A 23,039-nucleotide genomic window follows, 5' to 3' on the forward strand; every position below is an offset into this window, starting at 1 on the left:
AGGAGTAGCGCTAAAGTGTAATCAAAAACTTTATTAATGTGTCAGAAATCCAGATACACACAATGACATACAATAATACTGACAAATGGATCAGATGTTACAGTGCCAATTAACAGTTAAAATCCCAAAACAATGTCTGGCATGTGATGAATACAAAGTAGATATTTGTATCCTTTGGTAATCCACATAATTAAGAACTTCCTCTAATTTCTAAGTGAAACAATCTTAAAGTTAAATAAACAAAACATGAATGAAAAAAAAAAGAAATCACAGAAGGTAGTGATACAGTAGCTGCAACTAATAATACGTTTGCTCCGATACTGTAGAAGCAGTTGTGTCTGTGTTCTGATGAAGGAGCCATGACCACACGCAGTCGCAGTGCGGAAGCTGAGCTGTTGAACCTGTCCGACAATTAGGAAAACTTAGCTGCTTGGGGAGGAGGACCCAGGAAGCCTCCGGCCTGTTTTGTTGCAGCTCTGGAGGGTGCGAGGCCGAGCATCTTCTGAATGTTCTGGAGAAAAGAAAGATTTTAGAGAGATTTTATTTTCTGGCCAAAGCTCATGAGACGTGACACACCTTCATCATTTTGAAGATTGTGATGAAGCCCCAACACTACATTTGAGAATGCGCTTGGACAGCCATCCCAATGAGCCTGGCTCTTTGGTGCTGTGGTCACAAGTTGCATGTTTAGTACCCTGTAGACCCGGCGCAAGGAATAATTATTGTATGTAGAGATTTTTGTTTCCCTGCCCATGACATCCATAGCTGTCCAGTAACACAACCCTACCCTGAGCCTAAAGTTGTTGTGTAGCAGTTACCTGTCTGATGGACATGGTGCAGAGGATGTAGAGGAAGATAAAGGAGCAGTCAGTGTAATCCTCGCCCAGCAGGTTGCGATGCGACAGTCCCTGGATGTAGGACAGTGGCACGAATGGCAATTTGGCCACTACTCTTCCATCAAAGCTGGGGGGGTGGAAAAGACAGTGGCGAGAGTTTGAGGGCATGTTTAAAGTAGTGGAATGAAGAAGTCACAGGACGCAAGATTTTAACTAAAAACCTGAGCTCTCAGTGACCACAGACTTTAAGTGATCACCATTTGAACTTTTCTCTTATTTGTTTTCATTTAGTTTGTAACTGCGTGCAACACTTACATGGAGTTGAACATGCCCATCAAAGCTGTAAAGCAGAAGCCTATGGCGAACATGGACTTCATGCGCACCTACAGGTAAAAAAAAAAAAAAAGAACATACAATTAAAAATGCAAATACGTAATTAATTTACATTTGACAACACTGACACATCAAATATCACTGTTTTTTTGGATATCAATAATGTGAAAGTGTAGACATGAAATTAGATCATATGACAATCTGTTGACGGATATGAGCTTAAATATTCAAACAAACTGTCTCTCACCATAGACAAGTCTCTGTTGTTGTTCTTCAGTTTCTCCTCTTGTCTTTCTGTAATACATTCAGAAGCAGAGACCAGTTAACAAAGACCTCTGTGATGAAAATGGCTGTTCATGAGAGCAGCGGAGTGTGTCGAGGTTTTCAATATTTGTTGTTTCAACACTTCAACGCATTACTCAGCCAAATTTGTTTACTGGGGTCTTACCAATCTTCTTCTTCTGTTGACGTCCTGCAGATTCTGTGATGGTTTCCTTTTTCTTCTCAACTAATATCAAACAAGCAACAGAGGATACATTTACATTTACAGTCCAAAGAAAAACAATCAATGCAAAAAGTACAGTAGCATGAGGTTCACATACGAGTCACTTACGTTTTTTGCTTTGTTTTTCCACTTCAGCCTTTAACCTCTTGTACTTTTCAGTCCGATACACTAAAACCCAGGTAATCCCTGAGGAGAAAATCAGAAGAAGAGATTTGGTTGTAAAAAAAAAACTGGTTGGGCAACTTTTACTGTGAGATGATATACATTTTTACATTTAGTACCATCAGATTTTATTCAGATTTCCCCCAAAACATTACCGTCTCATTACTACTGACATACATTGACAATGTACTTGCAAGCACTTGTTGTATGGAGGTGTGTAACATTATATTAAGCAGTTCCCAGAACCAGCTCTACCTGTGTTGGTTCAGTCAAGCGAGTAAAGGATTAGAGATAACCCACCATAAAAAAACATTCTGCGGGCTCTTGCTTTGGTAATGACAGGCGGTTGCTAAGCTGCACTTATTTCACAAGCTTTGCTAGTCTTGGATTTCCCTGAATTAAAGAGTTTGCAATTCAGCCGATTCATTGAAACCTGATTGAGCCACAAAACAATGTGGCAAACCCTACTTTAGAAACTCAAATCAAGGAGGACAAATGCCAACTACTAAAGTCATACTATGTAGTTTATTTCTCCTTAGTTAGGATGCAGAGGATGAGTTTTTCCAAGGGCACGAATCATTTCTACCCAGTAACACACTTCTCTTCTCTTCAGACTTATTGTGGAAATGTAACCGGAAATTGTATTCCTCGTTCTGTCTAACTTCTTAACGTCAGGTATTAAGTTAGCTCGGTTGGCTAACGTAGGTTATTTAGAACCCTTCTGGTCCCCAAAAGCACCAAAATGATCAATTAATCAAAATCAATAAGGTTGACAATGTTTCCCCGCTATACAGCCCAACACTGAGTGAACCTGTAACGTAACAATGTGTCTGCTGGACCGTAGTAAAACGCCACCCTGCTGAATGCGCCTGCAGAGCTGTCAGGACTTCACTCACCTTCGGCTAACAGCGCTGTACAGACAGAGATGAACACGATCAGGATCGTGTCTGCGAACATAGTGCTCATTGTGGAGGTGTCCCGTTTACTGCCCCGTTTATCCGACGACAGAGAGAATATAAATAGTATGTTATTTGTTAGCGGTTACACCGCGAGCACATCACACGGACCGGCTCAGCTTGTAGCGCTATGTCAGCATTAGTGAAGGGATCGTCTGTGTGAAAAGTACATCCGGTTCACCGGCTCACCAGAAAAAAGGATCATAAAACACATGGATAGGCTAAAGAATACAAAACAACTGTTCTAAAATAAAAACAATAAAAAATATATAATTGACACTGGGTCTTAGAGGTGTTGTCATATTTGTGGTATTGTGTTGTATTCTATTAATGCAAAAGTGGGACCTACATTTTTGGAGGACTGAAATATGAAAAATAAAATACTACTAATACTACTTTAATTAAATACTCGGTAGCCTATGTGTCAGCATGCTTAGTAGGCCTAATATGAAATGTAGCCCTGCTACTGTTAGCTATATAAAGAGGAGCACCCAAAACCATGTCACAAACGTGAGGTTTTAACATTTGTATTTTTACTTTTTATCTCAAATGTGTTAATGTAAGCAATGAAATTAGGCGAATGGAGAGCTGACTTCCTAATTCCTTGGTTTAATAGCCTCGGAAAGTAAATGGACAAAGAAACAACAGTTTGTCACGGTCAGCCATGTTTTTATTCACGTTTGGCGTCATTCACTGAAGCGCTTTGAGGTCGGAAGTCGACAAATTTCAACTGAGAAATTCCGCCCTACAGCTGTGACTGGGAACCCGGCATGTTAACATATTCAGATTATTGTCACTCGCCACCATCGCTCCCAAGCGGCCGCCTCATCATCGACACCATCATCAAATGGGAGGAGCGCACGAGGAGCGCCGGCACCCCCGTGTGTCAGAGGGCCGCACCGCGCTGCAGATGAAGCATGCCGGGCGACAGCGAGACAAAGCCAGGTGACCAAGCCGAAAATGAGAGCCACACTCGGCAGCCTTTCCTCATCGGCGTGGCTGGAGGGACAGCCAGCGGCAAGGTTGGTATTTCTATAAATTCTTATTTATTGGGAAGCTTTGACTGTCTGTGTGGACCCGCACAGATGGCTTGATATGATTTGTTTTGGGACATTTGGAGATGACGTGCTATTTTTTTTTTCTTCTCCTGGAAAAAGATGTTTGCTTATCTAGGCCAATCATGTTTCTGTTGGATCAAGCACACTGGTTGTGCTGCTTGATCCGTAATGAGCTAGTTTAGGCCGCTCTGCGCTGCATACCAAGGATAACTTGTGCATTGTCAAAATATTGCCCGTCTAATATATTAGATGGTTAATAAAGTAGTGTGATGTATGGAAATTACACTTAAGGACTCCACTGTTCAGCGTAAGGGGATACAGCCTTAAGGATGGCAAGTGAGAGTTCAGTTAATTAGCGTCAGCTGATCATGGTCTATAAGCTCATGAAAATCAGAAACCAGAAATAAAACCCATTAATAGACCTTGAAAGCTCAATAAACAACTGTTGCATAACCAAGCAGGATCTGGCTGTTATGCAAAGGTGTGATGCTGTCTGCAGGCCTTAAAGTTCTAAATATCAAATATTCAGTGTAAGATGCCTAAAGATTTTTTATTTCTGTTGTCATCATGATCTGTGGTGTTGTTTCTGGCGAATCTGCTGATATCATACTGTTTTTCTCCCCCCATCTTTGACACTGATGTATTCGCTGACTCTGCTTGTGTGTGTCTCTCGCGCCTTCCAGATTTTTATTTCACCTCCTTTTCTGGCTCGACAATGTCCTCAGTGCCACGAGAGACTAAACACATAGCCTACGTTCTGTATCCAAAATTGTGCAGTGCCTCAAAAGGTTTTCAGGGTTGTCAATGAGTGTTGTTTCTCAGTTTGATATTTTGTTGAACAGTTGCTTTGCAGAGTAGATGTGAGCCCCCCCAAGGCAAAATCAAAGTAGGCTATTTATTTATTCTACTTAATGTGTGACAAATCTGGTTAATAAAATGTCAGAGAGGTAGTGAAGCAAGTGCAGCAGTGTAAACCTGGAAGGTAGTTGAATTTATTTATTATTTAAGTAGTCTTTTCCTTTATGTTAGTTATGCAGGTGACAGTACGTTGATTTTTTCTTTTTGAGGGGGGGGTGGTGGTGGTGGGGGGGGGGGGTGATTTTAATCAACAAAACTTAGGCTGTGGTTCAGCAGACAGTTGTTTGTCGGTTTTGACTTCCTGGGATTACTCCCCCCCAGAGTAACTGCTCACCAAACCACCTGTTCTCCCACACGTTATCTGAATGGGGAGTTATGTGCAATCTTTTGTTTTGTGTACATGGCTGTGTTTTGTGTATGCGACTAAAGAATCCAAGTTTGCAGCCAATAGATACTGATTTCTAAATAGCAGCTATGTTTCCCGGCCACGAAGACATGCGTGAACTGCGAAGTGGAAATGTGTGTGTTGGGTCAATTTGTACTGACAACAACTTACAGTAACGTTCCAAAAAGAAAAGGGTGTGTCAAATCAGATAATAGGGTGAGTATTTTATCGTCATACTTGTTTTGCTCTTCTACTGTGTGCTAGTCATCAGTATGCAGCAAGATCATGGAAATGCTGGGGCAGAACGAGATCGACCACCACCAGAGGCAAGTGGCCATCCTCAGCCAGGACTGCTTCTACAGGGTCCTCACCCCAGAGCAGAAGGCCAAAGCGCTCAAGGGCCAGTACAACTTCGATCACCCAGGTATGTCACTCATCAAGGATAGAGGTCTGCTGGCCTGAAACTGCTGTATGTTTCCAGCTGGGAAACCTGCCCCTTTGTTGATTTAGAGGCGACTCCAGCTATTAATCTCTGTGGGATTCAGGATCTTGGTTTGAGGTTTTACAGTGACTCATTTGGCAGACGCTTTTATCCAAAGTGGCTAACATTTGAGGAACAACATACAAGCATCAAAATAGCATATTGCAAATATCAAAAAAAGCAAATATCGTGGTGATATTTTATCCTGCTAACAAAACATGTTTAACTGCTTTGTACTCTTTCCCTCTGTATAGATGCATTTGACAACGACCTTATAATCGCGACCCTGTGGGACATCAAGGAGGGAAAAACAGTACACATCCCTGTTTATGACTTTGTTTCCCATTCCAGGTGAATGGGTCCTATCAAGTCCATAGATACAACGTTGAAGGAGTGTATTTGCATGTTTTAGCCCACACACCATAGAAGAAGTCTCATCATAATGCAGCAGTAACATTAACTTTAAAAGCCGACATAATGCCCACTGTGGTGGATTAATTTCTCTACCTTTTTATGCAAATTGATTTTCATAGCACAGTGACATGAATGGAAACCAATAGCTGCCTGGAAGGCAGGAAACGCATGCATCTCTGAAACACCACAGTAAGCATTGGAAAATGGTAATCAGTAATGCAATGGACATATGTGTAAATGGTAGTAAATAGACTAAAACATGCAAAACTGGTATGGTCCCTTATTTTTAACTTATGTTTTTATGTTCTTTCTCTTTACGTATTGCACTGGAACAATTCATAATTAAACATTGGAAGCTTTAAAGCAAGTCTGTGTGAAAGAGGAAATTACAAACACTTTGTTTACAAAGAGAAAGTTAAATTCATTAGCAATAAAACACACCATTGCTCATTTTACTACACTGGGTTTTGCTGCTATCCCTGCACCCTTACTTTTGTCTGGTGTGACTATTAGCTTAAGGTGGCTAATGTTGGCAAACTTTAGGGAGATATGTCTGTAAAACTGATATTACTGAGTCAGTTTGCTGACTTTGTGAGTCTGATACTCTGTTACACTACATATTAACATTTACCATTATCATCACCACAATGGTTGCTGTTCAGCAAACATTGGCCTCGACCTAAATGTTTTTATATTTAATGTCTTTTGTATGGCAGGAAGGAAGAGACAGTGACAGTGTACCCTGCTGATGTGGTGCTGTTTGAGGGCATCCTGATGTTCTATTCTCAGGAGATCCGAGACCTTTTCCAAATGAAGCTGTTTGTGGACACTGACGCAGACACACGTCTATCACGGAGAGGTGAGGTATAGAAGCATGACTAGACAAATCCCTGCAATTTCTAAACACAAGAGGCAAGGCACTAAATTAAAGATTTAGTTAATTAAGGAAAAAGACATTTTGGAAAATATGCTAATTTGCTTCCTTGCTGAGATGAGAAGATTGCTACTAGTCATGGCTGTACAGTAAATATGACGCTTCTGCTAGCAGGTGATTAGCTTAGCTTAGCTCAAAGATTGGAACCAGAGGGAGAAAGCTAGACTGGCTCTGTCATAAGGCAATAAAATCAGCCAACCAAGAACTGCATAGACTCACTAATTAACACTTTATGCAGGAAAAACAAGATAAGTTTAAAGACGACACATTTTGGTATTATGAGTTTTTATGTCCTGGGATATTTAGTTATCAAACAAACTTAACTTTATATTTACTGTACAGGCATGAGCGTGCTATCACTTCTCATCTACAGTTACTCTTGGTGAACAAGTGTTTGAACTACTGCCATTACTTTTTAAAGATAACTGTTCACTGGTCTCATTTTTCCCCAGTGCTGCGTGACATAAGTGAACGTGGACGGGACTTGGAAAGTATTCTAGCGCAGTACATTACTTTTGTCAAGCCTGCATTTGAGGAGTTCTGTCTGCCAGTGAGTGCTGTTCCACATGTATTGTAACTCTGCTCAACTCAGTTTGTGTGTTTGTGTCTCTGAGCATCGATTCATGGTCAAACCTTTTTCCTTTTTTTTGAACGGCGCTATTTAGACGAAGAAATATGCTGATGTGATCATACCGAGAGGAGCTGACAACCTTGGTGAGTGTTTGTGCTTTATAGCAGAGATTCTTCGACATTGGAGATGATATGAAAGAAAGTGAAAACAAATGTTCGGGACAGTAGTCTAAACAGTGTTATCGTAGAGGACACAGCTGTGTTTTGTTGTTGACCTCTGAGTTGGGAGTTGGGCTCTTGAAACTGAGGAAGCAAAAGCCTTTGCTGCTGGGAGAACAAAACAGCTTTGTCTGTTGATTTGAGAAACCATACTGTACCAACCATCCAAAACAAACTGCATAAGAAAAATCATACTGTAGCTGCTCTATCTTGAAGCAGGATACCTACCCTCACATACAGGTGAAACTCAAAATTAGCATATCGTGCAAAAGTTAATTTATTTCAGTAATTCAACTGAAAAGGTGAAACTAATATATTATATAGACTCATTACATGCAAAGTGAGATACTGATTATTGCGTACAGCTTATGAACCCCCCAAATTCAAAAAAAAATATAATCATGTATATGTAGCCAGTACTTGGTTTGGGCCCCATTTTGCATGAATTACTGCGTGACTGTGGCGTGGCTGCAGTGTGGCACTGCTGAGGTGTTATGGAAGACCAGGATGCTTCAATAGCAGCCTTCAGCTCTTCTGCATTGTTCGGTCTCATGTCTTTCATCTTTCTCTTGGCAATGCCCCATAGATTCTCTATGGGCTTCAGGTCAGGCCAGTTTGCTGGCCAATCAAGCACAGTAATCCCATGGTCATTGAACCAGGTTTTGGTACTTTTGGCAGTGTGGGCAGGTGCCAAGTCCTGCTGGAAAATGAAGTCAGCATCTCCATAAAGCTCGTCGGCTGAAGGAAGCATAAAGTGCTCTAAAATGTCCTGGTAGACGGCTGCGCTGACTCTGGACTTAATAAAGCACAGTGGACCAACACCAGCAGATGACATGGCTCCCCAAACCAACACAGACTGTGGAAACTTCACACTGGACTTCAGGCATCTTGGATTGTGTGCCTCTCCATTCTTCCTCCAGACTCTGGGACCTTGGTTTCCAAATGAGATGCAAAATTTGCTCTCATCAGAAAAGACTTTGGCCCACTGAGAAACAGACCAGTTCTTTTTTTCTTTAGCCCAGGTAAGAAGCTTCTGACGTTGTTTGTTGTTCAGGAGCAGCTTGACAAGAGGAATACGACATTTGAAGCCCATGTCCAGGACCTGTCTGTGTGTGCTGGCTCTTGATGCAGTAACTCCAGCCACAGTCCACTCCTTGTGAAGCTCCCCCACACATTTGAATGGCCTTTTCCTGACAATCCTCTGCAGGCTACGGTCATCCCTGCTGCTTGTGCACCTTTTTCTTCCACACTTTTCCCTTCCACTTAACTTTCTGTTAATGTGCCTTGATACAGCACTTTGAGAACATCCAACTTCTTTTGCAATTACCTTTTGAGGCTTTCCCTCCTTGTGTGTCAATGATGGTTTTCTGCACAGCTGTCAGGTCAGCAGTCTTCCCCATGATTGTGAATTCCACTGAACCAGACTGAGAGACCAATTAAAGGCTCAGGAACCCTTTGCAGGTGTTTTGGATTAATTAGCTGATTAGAGTTTGACACTTTGAGCCTACATTACTGAACCTTTTCACAATATTCTAATTTTGAATTTGGGGTTTTGATAAGCTGTAAGCCATAATAATCAAAATTATATCAAATAAAGGCTTGAAATATCTCACTTTGCATGTAATGAGTCTATATAATATATTAGTTTCACCTTTTAAGTTGAATTACTGAAATAAATGAACTTTTGCACGATATGCTAATTTTTCACCTGTAGGCCCAGTTTGTGCCTGTTATGTATTTCTATTGCAAATGAGTCTCGGAGCTAAGCATCGATTTAAAAACATAAAACCCAGGAATCTCTGAACATGACTAAGAGTGTACAGCCTTGTTGGAGGGGAGGCAGTGCGTATAGGCTTATCTGTGCTTTGAGCTAAATGCTAACGTTGACATGCTAACATTTCCACAATGACAATGCTAACCATGTTTGCCGTGTTCGTCATCTTAGTTTAGCAGGTTAACATCCCCTAATTAGCATAAACCACAGAGCTACTGCAGATGGGAATTTCTTTGGTTTTGCAGGTATTTTGTAAAATAAATAAAGTAAAATAAAGTATATTGGTCAAATTGAAATTTTGATCTGATGACAGCCCTAGCTGAAAAAAGCTAGGGGATCACTAAAGTCTTCAAGTTATTGTCTCGGAACCATTAGGTAGTTGCTGAGATATTTCAGTCTGGATGAAAGAGGTTACAGTTACTTCTGTTTTGGAGGGCACTAACCATCTGCATGAAAAATATTTGTCTGTTTTAAGATTTTTCATCTTTTAAGTTGTTACTGTACTTCTTAATTCAGGTTCAGAGGTGATCCGTTGTTGGTTTTTGCACAACACAATCAAAATAGGATTCCCTTATTTGGTAATGAAAATATAATAAATAAATAAATATACATACACTAACATTTTTGACATTGACCAAATTGAGCAAGAAGATATTTCCTACTACCAGTTGGGAAAACGGGTTAAAACGTTTATTTTCCTTTATCATGCAGCAGGAATGTTTTTTCATCCAATGGTTCAGAGTCTTTCACTCTGGATTTAATTTTTGGAAACTCTGAAATGATGCTCATCTCTTCGATTTAAATGCGATGTTAACACGTGAGAGAACCCTGACCACATAATCTCTTTGTCTCTCTACACAGTTGCTATAAATCTCATAGTTCAACACATCCAGGACATTCTAAATGGTGGTTTGTCCAAACGGCTGAGCGGGTGGTTTAATGGTTATGGAACAGCAAAGCAGGCGAACATGGAGTCCAGCAGCCGGCCCCACTGAGCGTAGCACTCCGCCGAAGAGAGGAAGGAGGGTTCGCCTGTACGTGGAGAATGTGCTCTACAATGTGACAAGAATAATTGGCAGGAAGTCCAAAGGCCTCCAATTGATGAGTCAGCTTTAACTGAAGAAATTAATAAGAATGGCCATTCCTTTGTGGAGCTGGTTTAAAGCTGTTGCATTCAGTTATATTTTTCTCTTTAGCTTGTGTACTGTACGAGACTGGGAGAAATACAAATGGGCTAACTTGTAATTTCACTTAAAACTGCTGCTTGCCTTTACCACAGAAATGGAGATGCTAACTAAAGAAGCAGTTATGGTGTCTAAAAAAGATTTCCGAACACTTGACAGCCTTTAACAATACAATAAATGCAGTGTAGCAACATGCTGTTTAATGCCAGGGCCTTACCTTATCTCACTACCATTAAAGATGCACTGTCTGAACAGACTAATTCCCTTTATCAATGCAACTTAACATCCTTTTTCACTCTCTACATAAAGCATATTTTGACTCATGCAAATAGACTTTGAAACTGTGTAGTAAGGGATTGAGTTTTCTGTTTGTGTCATGTTGCCTCATGCTGCACTTGCTTTGTCTTGTGTAAATACTGAATTAGTCACTAGCCAAATCAAACAACCGATTCCCACCTCAAATTATCTAATGTATGACATCATCACCAAAGAGAAACTTCCGTACTGTCTTTGTGGACTGATTGTGTAAGAGGTGATCTTTATTTGAATGATACTGACGTCACCGTTCCACAGTTAATGATGTCGGTACCATAACGAACAAGTAATTGTTATGGAATTGAAGGTATCATTTTTTTGATTCCCATAAACTTGAATCCTCGGACGAACATGTATGCAAGTTTCATTTAAAAGTAAACCTACACACTGGAAATTGTGTTCCTAAATGCATTGAGCTGTGAAATATCCAGTACAAAATACCCAATGTAAATGTGCAAATACATTTTTCTTATGATAAAGTTCTCAGGTGCTCTTTGTTTGAGTGGAATCTGTCACTTCTATATTCTTGTATTTGATTTAAACATTTCTGGTGTAGTCTGTCCAATCTGTTTTTTAAAGACTTTCTGTTTTCATTTCTAAATCTACATATTAACAGAAATGCCACATGCTGCTTGTTGCCATATTCTAGACACCCAGAAAAGTTTGAGCATTTAAATTATTATTAAGTTGCTAATACTGTGGAGTAACAGTGGCAGTCAGGACTGAGGTCATATCCTCTATTTTCATATGGGATTTCAGGGGTTTGGGTGATGGAGGTGATACACGTGGAGGACACTATATAAGAGCAGCAGCCACTGTGGTGCTTGTAACTGATAACGTGAACACAGAAAATGGCAAGAAAGATATTCAGTATTTCTATTCAATGAACATGTTTACATTTGACTTCTTTTTGGCAAACAAAAATTCTCCACCCGAATTTTATTCCGAAACAAAACTGAGACCTTCATGCTTAGACTAAATGAAATTACAAAAAAAACCCAACTATTAACTGAATAATTAAATACTAAAATCCAAATATTAAGGAAAATTTAGAGACTACCTTTTTGGTGCGTGGCCAATATTTTCGGAGAGAGTTGAAGGGTGTTGTGTGGAAAAGTAAAGAATCATGAAAGTATAAACACAGTCAGAATGCATACTGAACCTTGTTGTTAGACTTGTTGTTGACTTCACCTATACTGACTGCAAAAACAGCTGAAAGATTAGTATACTGTATAGAGTTGGTATGTTGTATATAATTGGGCAACAGCATATATGTTAGGACAGTTTACTATATAAAAAAAAAGGACCATACAATTTGAAGCACACACTTTACTAGAATCATGTGAGACTTGTAATATGAAAGAATGACAGTAATTATTTTGCTTCAAATCCACTGATTCACTTATTGTTCGGGTGGAAACGTATTATTATTATCACAGACTGGTCATTAGGCCTCAACACATAAATGCTAATCGGTATAAAAAGGTATTAGGAACTGAATGTGCCCTGTGAGTCCATACTCTGTCAAGTCAGAGCAGCACAACTGCCAGCCCGCTCTGCAGAGCTCGTCCTGACAAAGAACAGAGCCCAGCCTCTGTCCTAACCCACACTGCTGCTTGGCATCATTCCTGGGAGCGCCAAAAAAAAAAAAAAAAGGCACTGCTTTGTTTCTATCCTGGCACTTTGGAATCTGCTCCACATGAGTACCTGCTTAACGTCACTCCCTGACTTTGGAGTTCTGACCAAAGAGGCCACGATACAGTTCGCTGCGTGCCTCGTCACTCATTGAGCTGTGGTCGATGGGAGCCATAAAATTGACCATCTTACTGTGGACGTGGAATCTGACTTTACGGCCCTTGCTGGCCTTGGTATCGACCTTCTTCTTGATCTTGCTGCGCAATTTCTGGATGGCCAGCCACTGCCTGCCCATAGCCACCTGGTCATTAGGGTCCACTGCGCTCGTCTTGCGCTCAATCAGCTCTCTTAGCAGCTGGTGGTAGAAATCATCATCATCAAATATATCCTCGTCCAGATCCTTCAGATGTGTGTTTGTTTTCAGCTGTTCCGCCTCCTCTCCCTCAGTGAAGACGGCCTGAGAGGTGAGAGCAGAGGCCTCCGTTTTCCCCAGGACTCTGTACTCAGAGCGTCGGGTCTGGGTGCGCCGCACAAGCCTCTCTTTATCCATCAGCACCTGCTCCACTTGGGTCAAGATGTTTCTGTCGAACGCCCCAAAACCCTTGCTGCTTTTGCCCATAGTCAGTCTAGTTTTGTCATGCCACTTTTGCAACGTGGCGTTACAGTAAGGCTGGAAAGCAGCAAAACGCTTGGCCATGACGTCCGGGTACTCTGCCATCTCCAGTTTTCTTTTAGGCGCTCCCCCCTCCTGCACTGACCCATCTTCATTCTCATCACTGTTTATCTCCTCGTCTTCCCCCTGAGATCCTGTCTTCCCCAGAGCGACGGCCCTCGTGTCTGCATTCTGGTACAGCAGCTGATCGTGCAGCTCCAGCAGGGATCTTTGAAGAGCTTTCAAAGCTTTGTGGGCGTTCTTCAGCTCCCCTGCAAGCTCGGCTCCGCCCCTCCTCTTGAACTCCGGGAAAGTCTGCGGCTGTGGAAGCTGGTTGGCGGTCACCAGGGCTTTCTGGATTTTGATTCGGCCCTCGAGCAGCTGGTCCCACAGGGCCAGCTGGTTCTTCACAGCCTTCCCTTTCTCAACCTCCTCGTCTACTTTGTCTTGGGAGAATGTGCGGACAGTTCCCTCATCCTCGCCGTCTACATCATCGTCTTCCATCTCATCGTCGTCGGAGCCACCATCTTCATCGCTGCCTTCGGGCTCCTCGCCACTGTCTTCATCATCATCATCATCATCATCATCTTCTTCACTCACTCCTAGGTCATCCATGCCTTCTGTCAGTTTGTGGAAGTCCACTCCCAGAGGAAAGGTCATGTCAGCGACCTTTGTCTTAGATGCCAGTTTGGCATCACTACCAACCAACTCCCCATCTTCTAAATAATTTTGATCATCATCATCTGCCTCTTCATCCTCCATAAAATCCGATAATTCATCTTCTTCTGGTTTCTCTTTGCTGCCCTCCTCCTCTTCCACATCCTCATCATCATCATCCTCCTCCTCCTCCTCATCACCAGATCCCTCAATATCCATCAGCAGCTGTTTCCGAGACACTGTCTTCCCCACGTACCGTCTGTCGGTTTCTGAGAGCAGGGATGTGTTGTGCTTCCGCAGAGCGCTGGGACCGACCCCATCTTCGTCGTCGTCCTCGATGAATTTTTCAACCACTCTGGCTTTGGTGGTCTCGTCATCATCATCCTCGGGATCAGCAAATTTAGGCAAAGGATTCAACAAATCCTCGAGCTCTTGAGAAAAGGAGCCAGCCATGGGAAAACGTTTATAACAACCACACGTGTGCTGCAGTCAGAAACGTCCCTAACTGCGGGAAATGATGACGTTGGCAAACTGCGACGGCGCTTAAAGGCATAAATCGTAATCCCTGGGTGAGGTCTGTCAGGCAGAACGAGAGGAGACAGTGGGCGATTTCACAAAGTCAAGAATCCTTGAGAAGGGCCTTTGTTTCATCCCATGTGTATCCTACTCCTGTCTTTTCGCAGAAATGGACAGCCTCAGTAACATTTCTAGGACATGTTTAGGTCTCTGCTAAAAACCATATAAGGGCACAGTGCTGTAGAATAAGTGTAACCATCTATTAGACACCACAGAAGGGTACAGTCCCTTCATACACACTAATCTCTTTATACACACTAATCTCTTTATACCTAATTTCTACTTCCCCTAACACTGCACCCATCAATCATTACTTTCCCATAAGGGTTCACTGTCCCTCTCACCAGCTGCAGAGCATTATGTTAAACTGTAATGGCCGGATGCACGTAATGGCCAGATGCACATATGTTATACACCACAAACACAATAATAATAATAATAATAATAATGATAATAATATTAAGGGCGAAATACAAATGAAACTATACCCAAAAAGTAAGAAAATGTATTAATTTAGAAGAGATGCACAAAAGTATTAACATTTTAACAGAATTATATTAAGTCTGATGTTTAACACTAAACAAAGTTATATTTGGTGTAATCTTGCTTTCTGAATGTAATGTTTGCCCTAGAGGCACTTTTTTTGGTTGAATTATCGATGTGAGTGTTAGCTGTTAGAAAATATCTTTGTCATTTAGAGGCTATATGAAATCAAATCAAGTACATACAGTAAATTCTTCCTGAAAGACAAACTTCGGGGCATAGATGCCTTAATCCCTATGACCTTTACGCATGCGTACATGGTTGGCGAGGGTCCTGGCTGCTTGCTAAGTTTTGTTCTGCCGACTTCACCGGAAAGCTTACTTTCTGGAGAGTAAAGATGTCAACAAGTGACTTCTATTTAAGATATTATGTTGGACACAAGGGAAAGTTCGGACACGAGTTCCTGGAATTTGAATTCAGACCTGACGGTAAGTTCAGTTTGGCGGTAATACAGGCGTGTTAGCTTTCCTGCGTCTGAGCTAACGTCGCTAGCTACCTGGCAGTGGGCTAGGCCGCAGCGGACTCACAACGAGTTGCTAGCGCCAAATTCTCTCTATGGTTTCCACTGTATCATAAAAGTTAGTTTGGACTGAGTTAATGCATCAAAATATATATAATATAAATGTATTACCCTCTTAATTAATATCCTATGAGCAGATATTAAGAACCATGTGGCCTGTGCGGATGGGAACAAACTCATCCATGTTTTATTTAAACGTGATGCATTGTTTCAAATTGATTATTTTCTCGCAGGTAAACTGAGGTACGCAAACAACAGCAACTACAAGAATGACGTGATGATCAGAAAGGAGGTAACTTATTAAAAACACCTTTCCAAGATATCAATAATGTGACCAGCACTACAGCCATACTGTTAGTGCTTAGCTGCAGCATTGTATGTAAAGGAGCGCTGTGCGGTGGTGGCATTCATTAGGGGGCTTGATAGTGATCAACCAAGTGAGAAGAGAGATTTTGATATTAAGATAAACAATATTTTAGATAAGCCTATTCTTACATCATATATGTTGGTAGATATCACAGCTGTAAACATTTGCCAAGTTTAACCTGGTCCATCTGTTTTCTCTGTACCAACCAAGGCATATGTACACAAAAGCGTTATGGAGGAGCTGAAGAGGATCATTGACGACAGTGAGATCACAAAGGAAGATGATGCACTGTGGCCGCCTCCTGACAGAGTTGGCAGACAGGTTTGTGACTAAATTCATTGACAGTGAACAGATCATATTGCATGCCAACCCATTTTCTCTCCAGATCTGTAATTTCATGTAGTTTTGATTGCTATATTTTGGTACAGGCGCAAGTATTTTTTTTATCAACACTGTTGGTGTTGCACTGCATTCAGTGGCCAGTCAGATTTTGTGAACCTATAAGAATGTTTTTGCTGTGGTCACATCATGTATTGTTTGTTTCTAACAAGAGGGAGTCCATAGGTAACATACTTTGGTAGCTGTGACTACAGTTATGGCTTTATTATTTAAATAGGGTCACCGATTTTGATGGCACATACAGAACATCCCACCTTTCAATATTTGGTCAACGGACTGATATTTTCTCTGACATGTCTTTACTGGCAAATCAACTCTGTATTGATTTGATCAGAAACATTGTTTTTAAGCCTTTTAAGCCGAAGAATAACTTGATAGTTTTTGTCCCAATTTCTCAGGAACTGGAGATCGTCATTGGAGACGAGCACATTTCATTCACAACTTCCAAAATTGGTTCCTTGATTGACGTCAACCAGTCAAAGTGAGTACTATATCTGAGAGTTGACAAAAGTAGAGACTGGTGTGTATTTGTCCCTGACAAAGGGGCATAACTTTAAAACCCGCACTGTATTTCAGGGACCCTGAAGGTCTTCGCGTGTTCTACTACCTGGTGCAAGATCTGAAGTGTCTCGTCTTCAGTCTCATCGGCCTACACTTCAAGATCAAGCCTATCTAAATGTGGATTTTGCTGGTTTTAATTGATTTAGCTAATGTTTCTGTTGTACTACCGCATTTGTACATTTGCTTTTGGTGGAACTGTTTTTTATTTTAAATAAAGGATGAGAAAAACATCTGATATACTGGTTTATTCCTTTACTGGCATCAATGGCATCAAACAGTTTTAATTGGGAAGATGTTCTTGCTACATTTATGAAATAAAGGAGCAAATGTAAATCAATTAATTTTTATTTCAAATTACATTCACCCACAACAATATTGTCAATGTAAATGACAGTGATGACAATTTAAATAGGTTATCACAATAACAATCAGATGCTGTTAAATTCACATTGAGAAGGCACAGTCTGATTCCATACTTGAATCTATTCCAGAGAAAATCTACATCTGAAAAGTCCTGCATAAATAATGACCAGCACTCCAAATTTCTTGAATTCCTAAAATAAAGTTATATTCAAGCACCATGATAATGTATTAAATATATAATTCATCTCAATTCCTGCATGTTCCAGAGAGAAGTTAGTTTGGGAGCAGCTGACCTTCACCGTTCTGTAAAATTAGTTTTTTTTTCTTTCACTTTTGTGATGACTAACGCATGTATCTTAGCTGAGCGGCTTTCCTTCCAAAACAGTGAAAATGTCCTCTAAAGACTTGTGAACACACTGCAGGAACTCGTGGACGTTGCGAGCCGGATAGCTGGACACATTGCAGCCGATCCAGTCGTCGTGGACACCATAGCCCACACCAAACCCATCAGGCACCACCGGAGCAAAGCCACCGAGGTTCACAGCTGGACTGGTGAGGGTGCTGGTAGAGAGGATGTTGTGGTTGATGGCAGCGTAAGCTGGGTCTGTGTACAAGCTGTGCAGAGCCTGGCCCTTTGAATTCGCCAGATATCGCATGGCAAACAGGTGACGGTCAAACCCTTGGCCTGGTGAGAGTAATAAAAGTAGTTAATACAGCAGACCAGTGGGATGCGTACTGTAAGTAGAGACCAGTTTTGCCTAATATCACTCCCATGTTCACTAATTTATGGAACCCTTGTAGTCTGGAAAGATTAGTTATTTTAATCTTGTGCTAGACCTAGTCATTATCTTAGTATATTATTTAGTTTAAGTGCTATATTAATGAAGTTATTATATTAACTAATACATACAAGATAATAACTTAAACAACATCATTGTCTTGTACAAGATAAAATAAATATTTTTTGATCCCTTGTTTTACATGCATTGCATCTTCAATCACCCTAGTTGTAAATGATCAAATACTGCTATAACATGAGACTTTTGATACAGTAAGTCTCAAATATTTGGCTCAGTGCAGAATCGTAAGCTGTCAGATCCTGCTGTGGATATGACATAACTAGCTGAGTCACTGCACGATGGTGAACAGAGAAAGTTCAGTCTAGGAATTCTTTCCTGTAAAGAAATTACCAAAGCACCTTGTAAATGTTTTCAGAAACAGACCACAAAAATACATTATATAGAATATTTCATGGCATCACTCATTGTAATCATTTAAATACATGGAGAGATGTCTTCTACACACCCATAGCTGCCTCCTTGGTGAGCTGTCCATGATATTTAGAGCATTCACTCAGCATGGCCTGTAGTTGCCCCACGCTGTGTTGGCCTGGCTGGCAAACGAAGGCATGTGAGCATTGTTTTGTGTGTATGGTGGCTGGCCGGATGGTCTCTGTGCGGCCATGCTTAAACGCCGCAGTGCTACACGACTCGTACGTGGCGACTGTCTGCCCATACTGCCTCAAGAAGCCCATCTGAAAAGCCAGCTGGGCTATAGCATCTGGACTCAACTTGCTCTTCTTCAATTGTTCCTTCCCACCTTTCTTGAACTCCAATGCATCGATGGTGAGCTTCGATATGGCTGAATCAAACTTCTCCTTTGCTACCTTGATGCCATTCTCCAGCTCGCTGTCCAGGTTGAACTGCAGTCTGCGCACAGCTGATGCTGAATCCACAGCAGCAGGAGCAGAGCCCGGGTGGACCAGCGGCTGCTCGGTTGTGTCTTTGAAGATCTCGTTCTGAAAGCGGAGCACAGCTACGCCGTCGCCCCAGGAGTGCTCAAAATTGATGGCTGCCTGTCCATCTTTGGTCAGAATGACGCTGAAGGACTTGTCGTACCACCGGTTGCAGCCGTTGCCGTGCAACATGTTGTGCGAGATGTGAATATGGTCCCTCATGCTTTCATCGTCCAGACAGAGAGCGAAAAGGGCGCTGTCAACAAGCCGTAAACCCTCTGCATTTCCAGCAGCTATCAGCTTGTCCCTCAGCCCGGCCCACACATCCCTGTTCTCACTGGTCAGGACCCCGAGAGGAAAGGCAGGCGCTGGCGTTGGGTCGGACAAAATGTACTTAAAGTGGGACTGGATCTCTGCAGGCTTCACCAGATTCCCATCCCTGTCTACAACATCAAACACGTACATGTTGCCTTTCCTCATAACCAGGAGATGTCGACCTTTCTCATCAGTGAAGAGCTCATCTCGCCCGCGCTTGGGAATCCGAGTTGAGTTAAAGAGGCGAAAGTACTGAGACATGTCCAGCGGGTAAGCATTCACCATGTAAGCTCCGTACCAAGACAGCGAAGACGGGACCCAGCGAATGAACTTTTTGAAGCCGTCTGTGTTGCTCTTTGCCGGGTTGAGGTGGAAAACCTCTGGCTCCAGTAATCCAGCTCGCAGTGTTTTCATGAAGCGCACAGCTGAACACGCCATGTTGGTCGCCCGCACCAGCTGGTCATTGTACTCGGCCTTGGGGTCAGGGTTGAAGGACATGAAGGGGTTGAAGTTTAGCACCACAGAGTCACGTGCAGAAAGATACATGTCAAACCATGGCCCTGAAAGAAAAGAAGTTATTCAGCTGGATGAATTAGGTACATATGCGCTTGTGTGTTGCTCAGTTTCAGGTTGGCAATGATCACAAAGGCCAGTTCACCTGAGATGTAGCTTGTGTGCTTATTGTTTTTGTCTTGAGCGACTAGTTCCTCGTGCAGCTGTTTCCCCACGCCATTCTGGAAATCCTGTGCAAGTTTCTCGGTTGTTCTGAGGACACACAGTAAAGACCAGTGAGTATTAATTTGGAACTACACAAAAGGAAATTAAAAGGTTGATTTCCATGTGAAAACCTACCTGAACTGGTCATCATCCAACAGAGGCCTCTGGGCAGCTAAATACTTCTTGATAGTATCTTCCAGTTTTGGTACGGGCAGCCTAAGCATAAAAAAAAAAAAAAAAAGTAATAATAAAAAGAGAAAAGTTTATCCTTTCAGCAGCCCAGTAAATGTTGGACGCCAGTAGATGTCAGTCATGTCACGTTCCCCCTAGTGGTCATCAACCTAAAATCAATCGTGCACTTTCACCTACATTCTTTTAAAAGCTAAATGGGTCACCTTCCCACGACCACCTGACATTCCTAGTTTAGATTCATACTTAGCCTAACGGTATGTTGAGTTAACACCACATGTTGGGGTTATGGTTAGGGCACTGACACCTTGGACTCCTTACCTGGGTAAACTCTTCTGGTAATGCATCGATGGTACAACACTTTGGTGCAGATACTCGGCTGAAGACCCTTTCTTGCTGCTGTAGTTTCTTTTATCGATGCCCAGAGCCGCAGGTCTTAAATTCATTAAGCTTCCAGATTTCCTCAAACAGCCAACGCATTGCAATGACAGCAAATTGGCCATGGTGCTGGCTTTGTAATCCGGAATATCTAGCTAGCTAGCTGACAAATCGCCTTTGCTGTTTTTGTTTCCCAAATTGAGTTTGGCGCTCAGACTCATGAAACTGTGTGCTTCGCTTCTAAAAATTCAGTGGTACGTTAGAGCCATACAGTCTATGGTTAGAGCAAAAGGAAATAAAGAGGAACTGAATTGGTAACTTCTTCTTTGTGTGTGTTTTTTTTAGCAGTTTGCATCTGTAAGTGTTGCATTACCGCCACCTACTGGATGAAAGTTTCCCACTGCAAAAACTGGACAGCATCCACACTCTGTAACTCAGACTGAATTGTCTGAGTTGGTGCAAATGCTTCCCTGAGTGGCTGCATTGATCATCCAATATTCCAATGCAAATTAGATCAAACTAAAACAAAGAAATGTTAGAGTAATTATAAACGCTCCATACATCGCCTGATACACCGGTCAGTTTAAGCTTATTATGACAGATATCAATATTGAGGTATGCTATATGTCGGCCAATAAGTAATGTGAAATTGCAGTATAAAAAAGGAAAAGGAAGTGAAGCCTCTGTTGGGCCTTCCCCACCTGATAGGAGATGTGTGTGTTCCCGGTGAGGTCAGCTGAGATGTGCACACCAAGGAACCTAAAGCTCTCTAATTTCTCTTCCTCCTCCCCCTGCATGCGGAGGGCTGAGTGCTCAGTGCGCGTACATGTCCTGTAATCCAAAATCATTTCCTTGGAGTTTGTGATGTTTAAGTCCAGGTAATTGTAAGAACACGATTCTGTCAGATGCTGAACCTCCTGAGCTCCTGTAGGCTGTCTCGTTATTGTCTGTTATTAGTCCAATTAGGGAGGTATCACCAGCAAATTTGAAGATGGTGTTGGTAGAATGGATCAGGGAGCGCTCATGGGTAAAGAGGGATAGCTGTTGGCCTCAGATATTCAGTATCCGTCAGGCTATGCAAACAACCATGCATGGCACAAACTAGAGAGTCGAACAACAGTGTTCATATTGTCATGATTATATGGTGGAAACTTATGTATTTTATCATGTGTGAAATATTCCCCTGTGTGTCACCCCAGTGGCAAAGGTCCCTAATTCATTATCATTCAAAATGCAAGCCACAGAAACACATAATTAGCCCTCCAATGAGAAGTACAGAGGTAGCTCCCTTTTCATAGAGGTGAGATAAAAGAGTAGAGTTTTCCACACAGGTATAAATAGTGTCTCAGTTGTGCTCATTTTTATGTAAATGAGTATCCTACAATAGGTGATTGAGTGCCAACATAGCACATGTAAAACTGATATACAGTAAAACATTTAAAAAAGCGTATTTACAAGTGAAAGCTTTAACATTTACAACATTTTTTGATGCATCATGCAGAAAAATGTTATTGTGTGGTTTTGGTAATAATTTAAAGTAGCATGTTTTTTAATCAGTTATTTGACTGTAATCCAATATTTATGTAATAAGACTTTGGTCAGTCTTGCTTTTGCAAAACTGAAACAATGGAAGCCAGGACAGCCATGCAAAGCTTATGTTATAACATTTTAATTTCCACGTAAATCTTTTCGAACCTGGCCTAAAGCTATACTATATATAATCATACAATATCTTAGTGCATATTTTATGCTTTTGTACAAATAAATGCTTACAATTTCAGTATTTGGCTGTGAAATGAGAACATGAATTTAATCAGCACCTTTCATGCCTCTTTAAGGACCATACCAAAGTGTTCAGTACAATTGTTGAATGCATGTTTTTATTTTCTGCAGTTCCAGACATTTACTGGATTCCTTTCATTTCTGCACAGTGTGAATCACATCCTTCACTTGTATGATCAAACACAGTAAAAATCAGGTCTACATTACTATGTGTGTTACTCAAGGGTGTGACTTTGTGTTGAAAAGTGGTGGGGACATAGGGGCTCAGAATAGGGGTGTGAAGAGCCGCTTAGCTCACAAGACGTTGCGATGTGTGCAATTGGGTTCCTGACAACAAGATGAGAATATCTTAAACAGTGTTAATAATAAATGTACGATGCCTAGACAAATGAAAGAGGTGTCTGGGGCCCCTCCCTCAGGAAATTTTGAGCATTAAACACATGCTTTCCTGCATTCTGGCAAAAGTTTCTGCACCAATTTATAGTGGAAATGTATTTATTTATGTAAAAAGAAACACAAAGTTTAGGTGACAGGTGAAAATTCAAAATATAACAGAATATAGTGCAGTGCAGCTCCCAGGCATTCTTGCTTTCAGATATGTTTCACCTGCAGATCAACGTTTTTCATTTAACATCATCCCTGCTGAATCAATACACATGCTGACAT

At 41.5% G+C, this 23,039-nt stretch overlaps 5 protein-coding genes across 5 annotated transcripts; 2 read left to right on the plus strand and 3 right to left on the minus strand.

The window, feature by feature from the left end:
- Positions 1-12: 12 nt before the first annotated feature.
- On the minus strand, positions 13-2,946 carry tmco1 (transmembrane and coiled-coil domains 1). The gene is made up of 7 exons (XM_038716804.1): positions 2,733-2,946; positions 1,783-1,860; positions 1,618-1,677; positions 1,417-1,463; positions 1,152-1,219; positions 819-963; positions 13-511 (listed from the first exon to the last, which is right to left on the minus strand). Exons 1-7 carry the CDS (start codon positions 2,800-2,802, stop codon positions 413-415), a joined length of 567 nt encoding a protein of 188 aa, XP_038572732.1. The 5' UTR covers positions 2,803-2,946; the 3' UTR covers positions 13-412.
- Positions 2,947-3,647: 701 nt separating this feature from the next.
- On the plus strand, positions 3,648-11,481 carry uck2a (uridine-cytidine kinase 2a). The gene is made up of 7 exons (XM_038716806.1): positions 3,648-3,814; positions 5,358-5,517; positions 5,829-5,925; positions 6,705-6,847; positions 7,375-7,472; positions 7,588-7,636; positions 10,347-11,481. The coding sequence occupies exons 1-7, from the start codon at positions 3,710-3,712 to the stop codon at positions 10,478-10,480; spliced, it is 786 nt and encodes a 261-aa protein (XP_038572734.1). The 5' UTR covers positions 3,648-3,709; the 3' UTR covers positions 10,481-11,481.
- A 424-nt stretch (positions 11,482-11,905) lies between these two features.
- Positions 11,906-14,467, minus strand: aatf (apoptosis antagonizing transcription factor). Its single transcript, XM_038716805.1, has one exon. It carries the CDS (start codon positions 14,379-14,381, stop codon positions 12,702-12,704), a length of 1,680 nt encoding a protein of 559 aa, XP_038572733.1. The 5' UTR covers positions 14,382-14,467; the 3' UTR covers positions 11,906-12,701.
- An 824-nt stretch (positions 14,468-15,291) lies between these two features.
- magoh (mago homolog, exon junction complex subunit) lies at positions 15,292-17,129 on the plus strand. Its single transcript, XM_038716808.1, has 5 exons — positions 15,292-15,475; positions 15,801-15,859; positions 16,145-16,255; positions 16,732-16,814; positions 16,910-17,129. The coding sequence occupies exons 1-5, from the start codon at positions 15,385-15,387 to the stop codon at positions 17,007-17,009; spliced, it is 444 nt and encodes a 147-aa protein (XP_038572736.1). The 5' UTR covers positions 15,292-15,384; the 3' UTR covers positions 17,010-17,129.
- Positions 17,130-17,221: 92 nt separating this feature from the next.
- On the minus strand, positions 17,222-20,914 carry cpt2 (carnitine palmitoyltransferase 2). Its single transcript, XM_038716807.1, has 5 exons — positions 20,535-20,914; positions 20,160-20,240; positions 19,966-20,072; positions 18,563-19,867; positions 17,222-17,942 (listed from the first exon to the last, which is right to left on the minus strand). Exons 1-5 carry the CDS (start codon positions 20,714-20,716, stop codon positions 17,614-17,616), a joined length of 2,004 nt encoding a protein of 667 aa, XP_038572735.1. The 5' UTR covers positions 20,717-20,914; the 3' UTR covers positions 17,222-17,613.
- Positions 20,915-23,039: the final 2,125 nt, after the last annotated feature.

Source organism: Micropterus salmoides, unplaced genomic scaffold (genome assembly GCF_014851395.1).
Source record: "Micropterus salmoides isolate LMB-PRFRI ecotype aquatic unplaced genomic scaffold, ASM1485139v1 Ms_hic_scaffold_13, whole genome shotgun sequence".
Classification (NCBI taxonomy): Eukaryota; Metazoa; Chordata; class Actinopteri; order Centrarchiformes; family Centrarchidae; genus Micropterus; species Micropterus salmoides.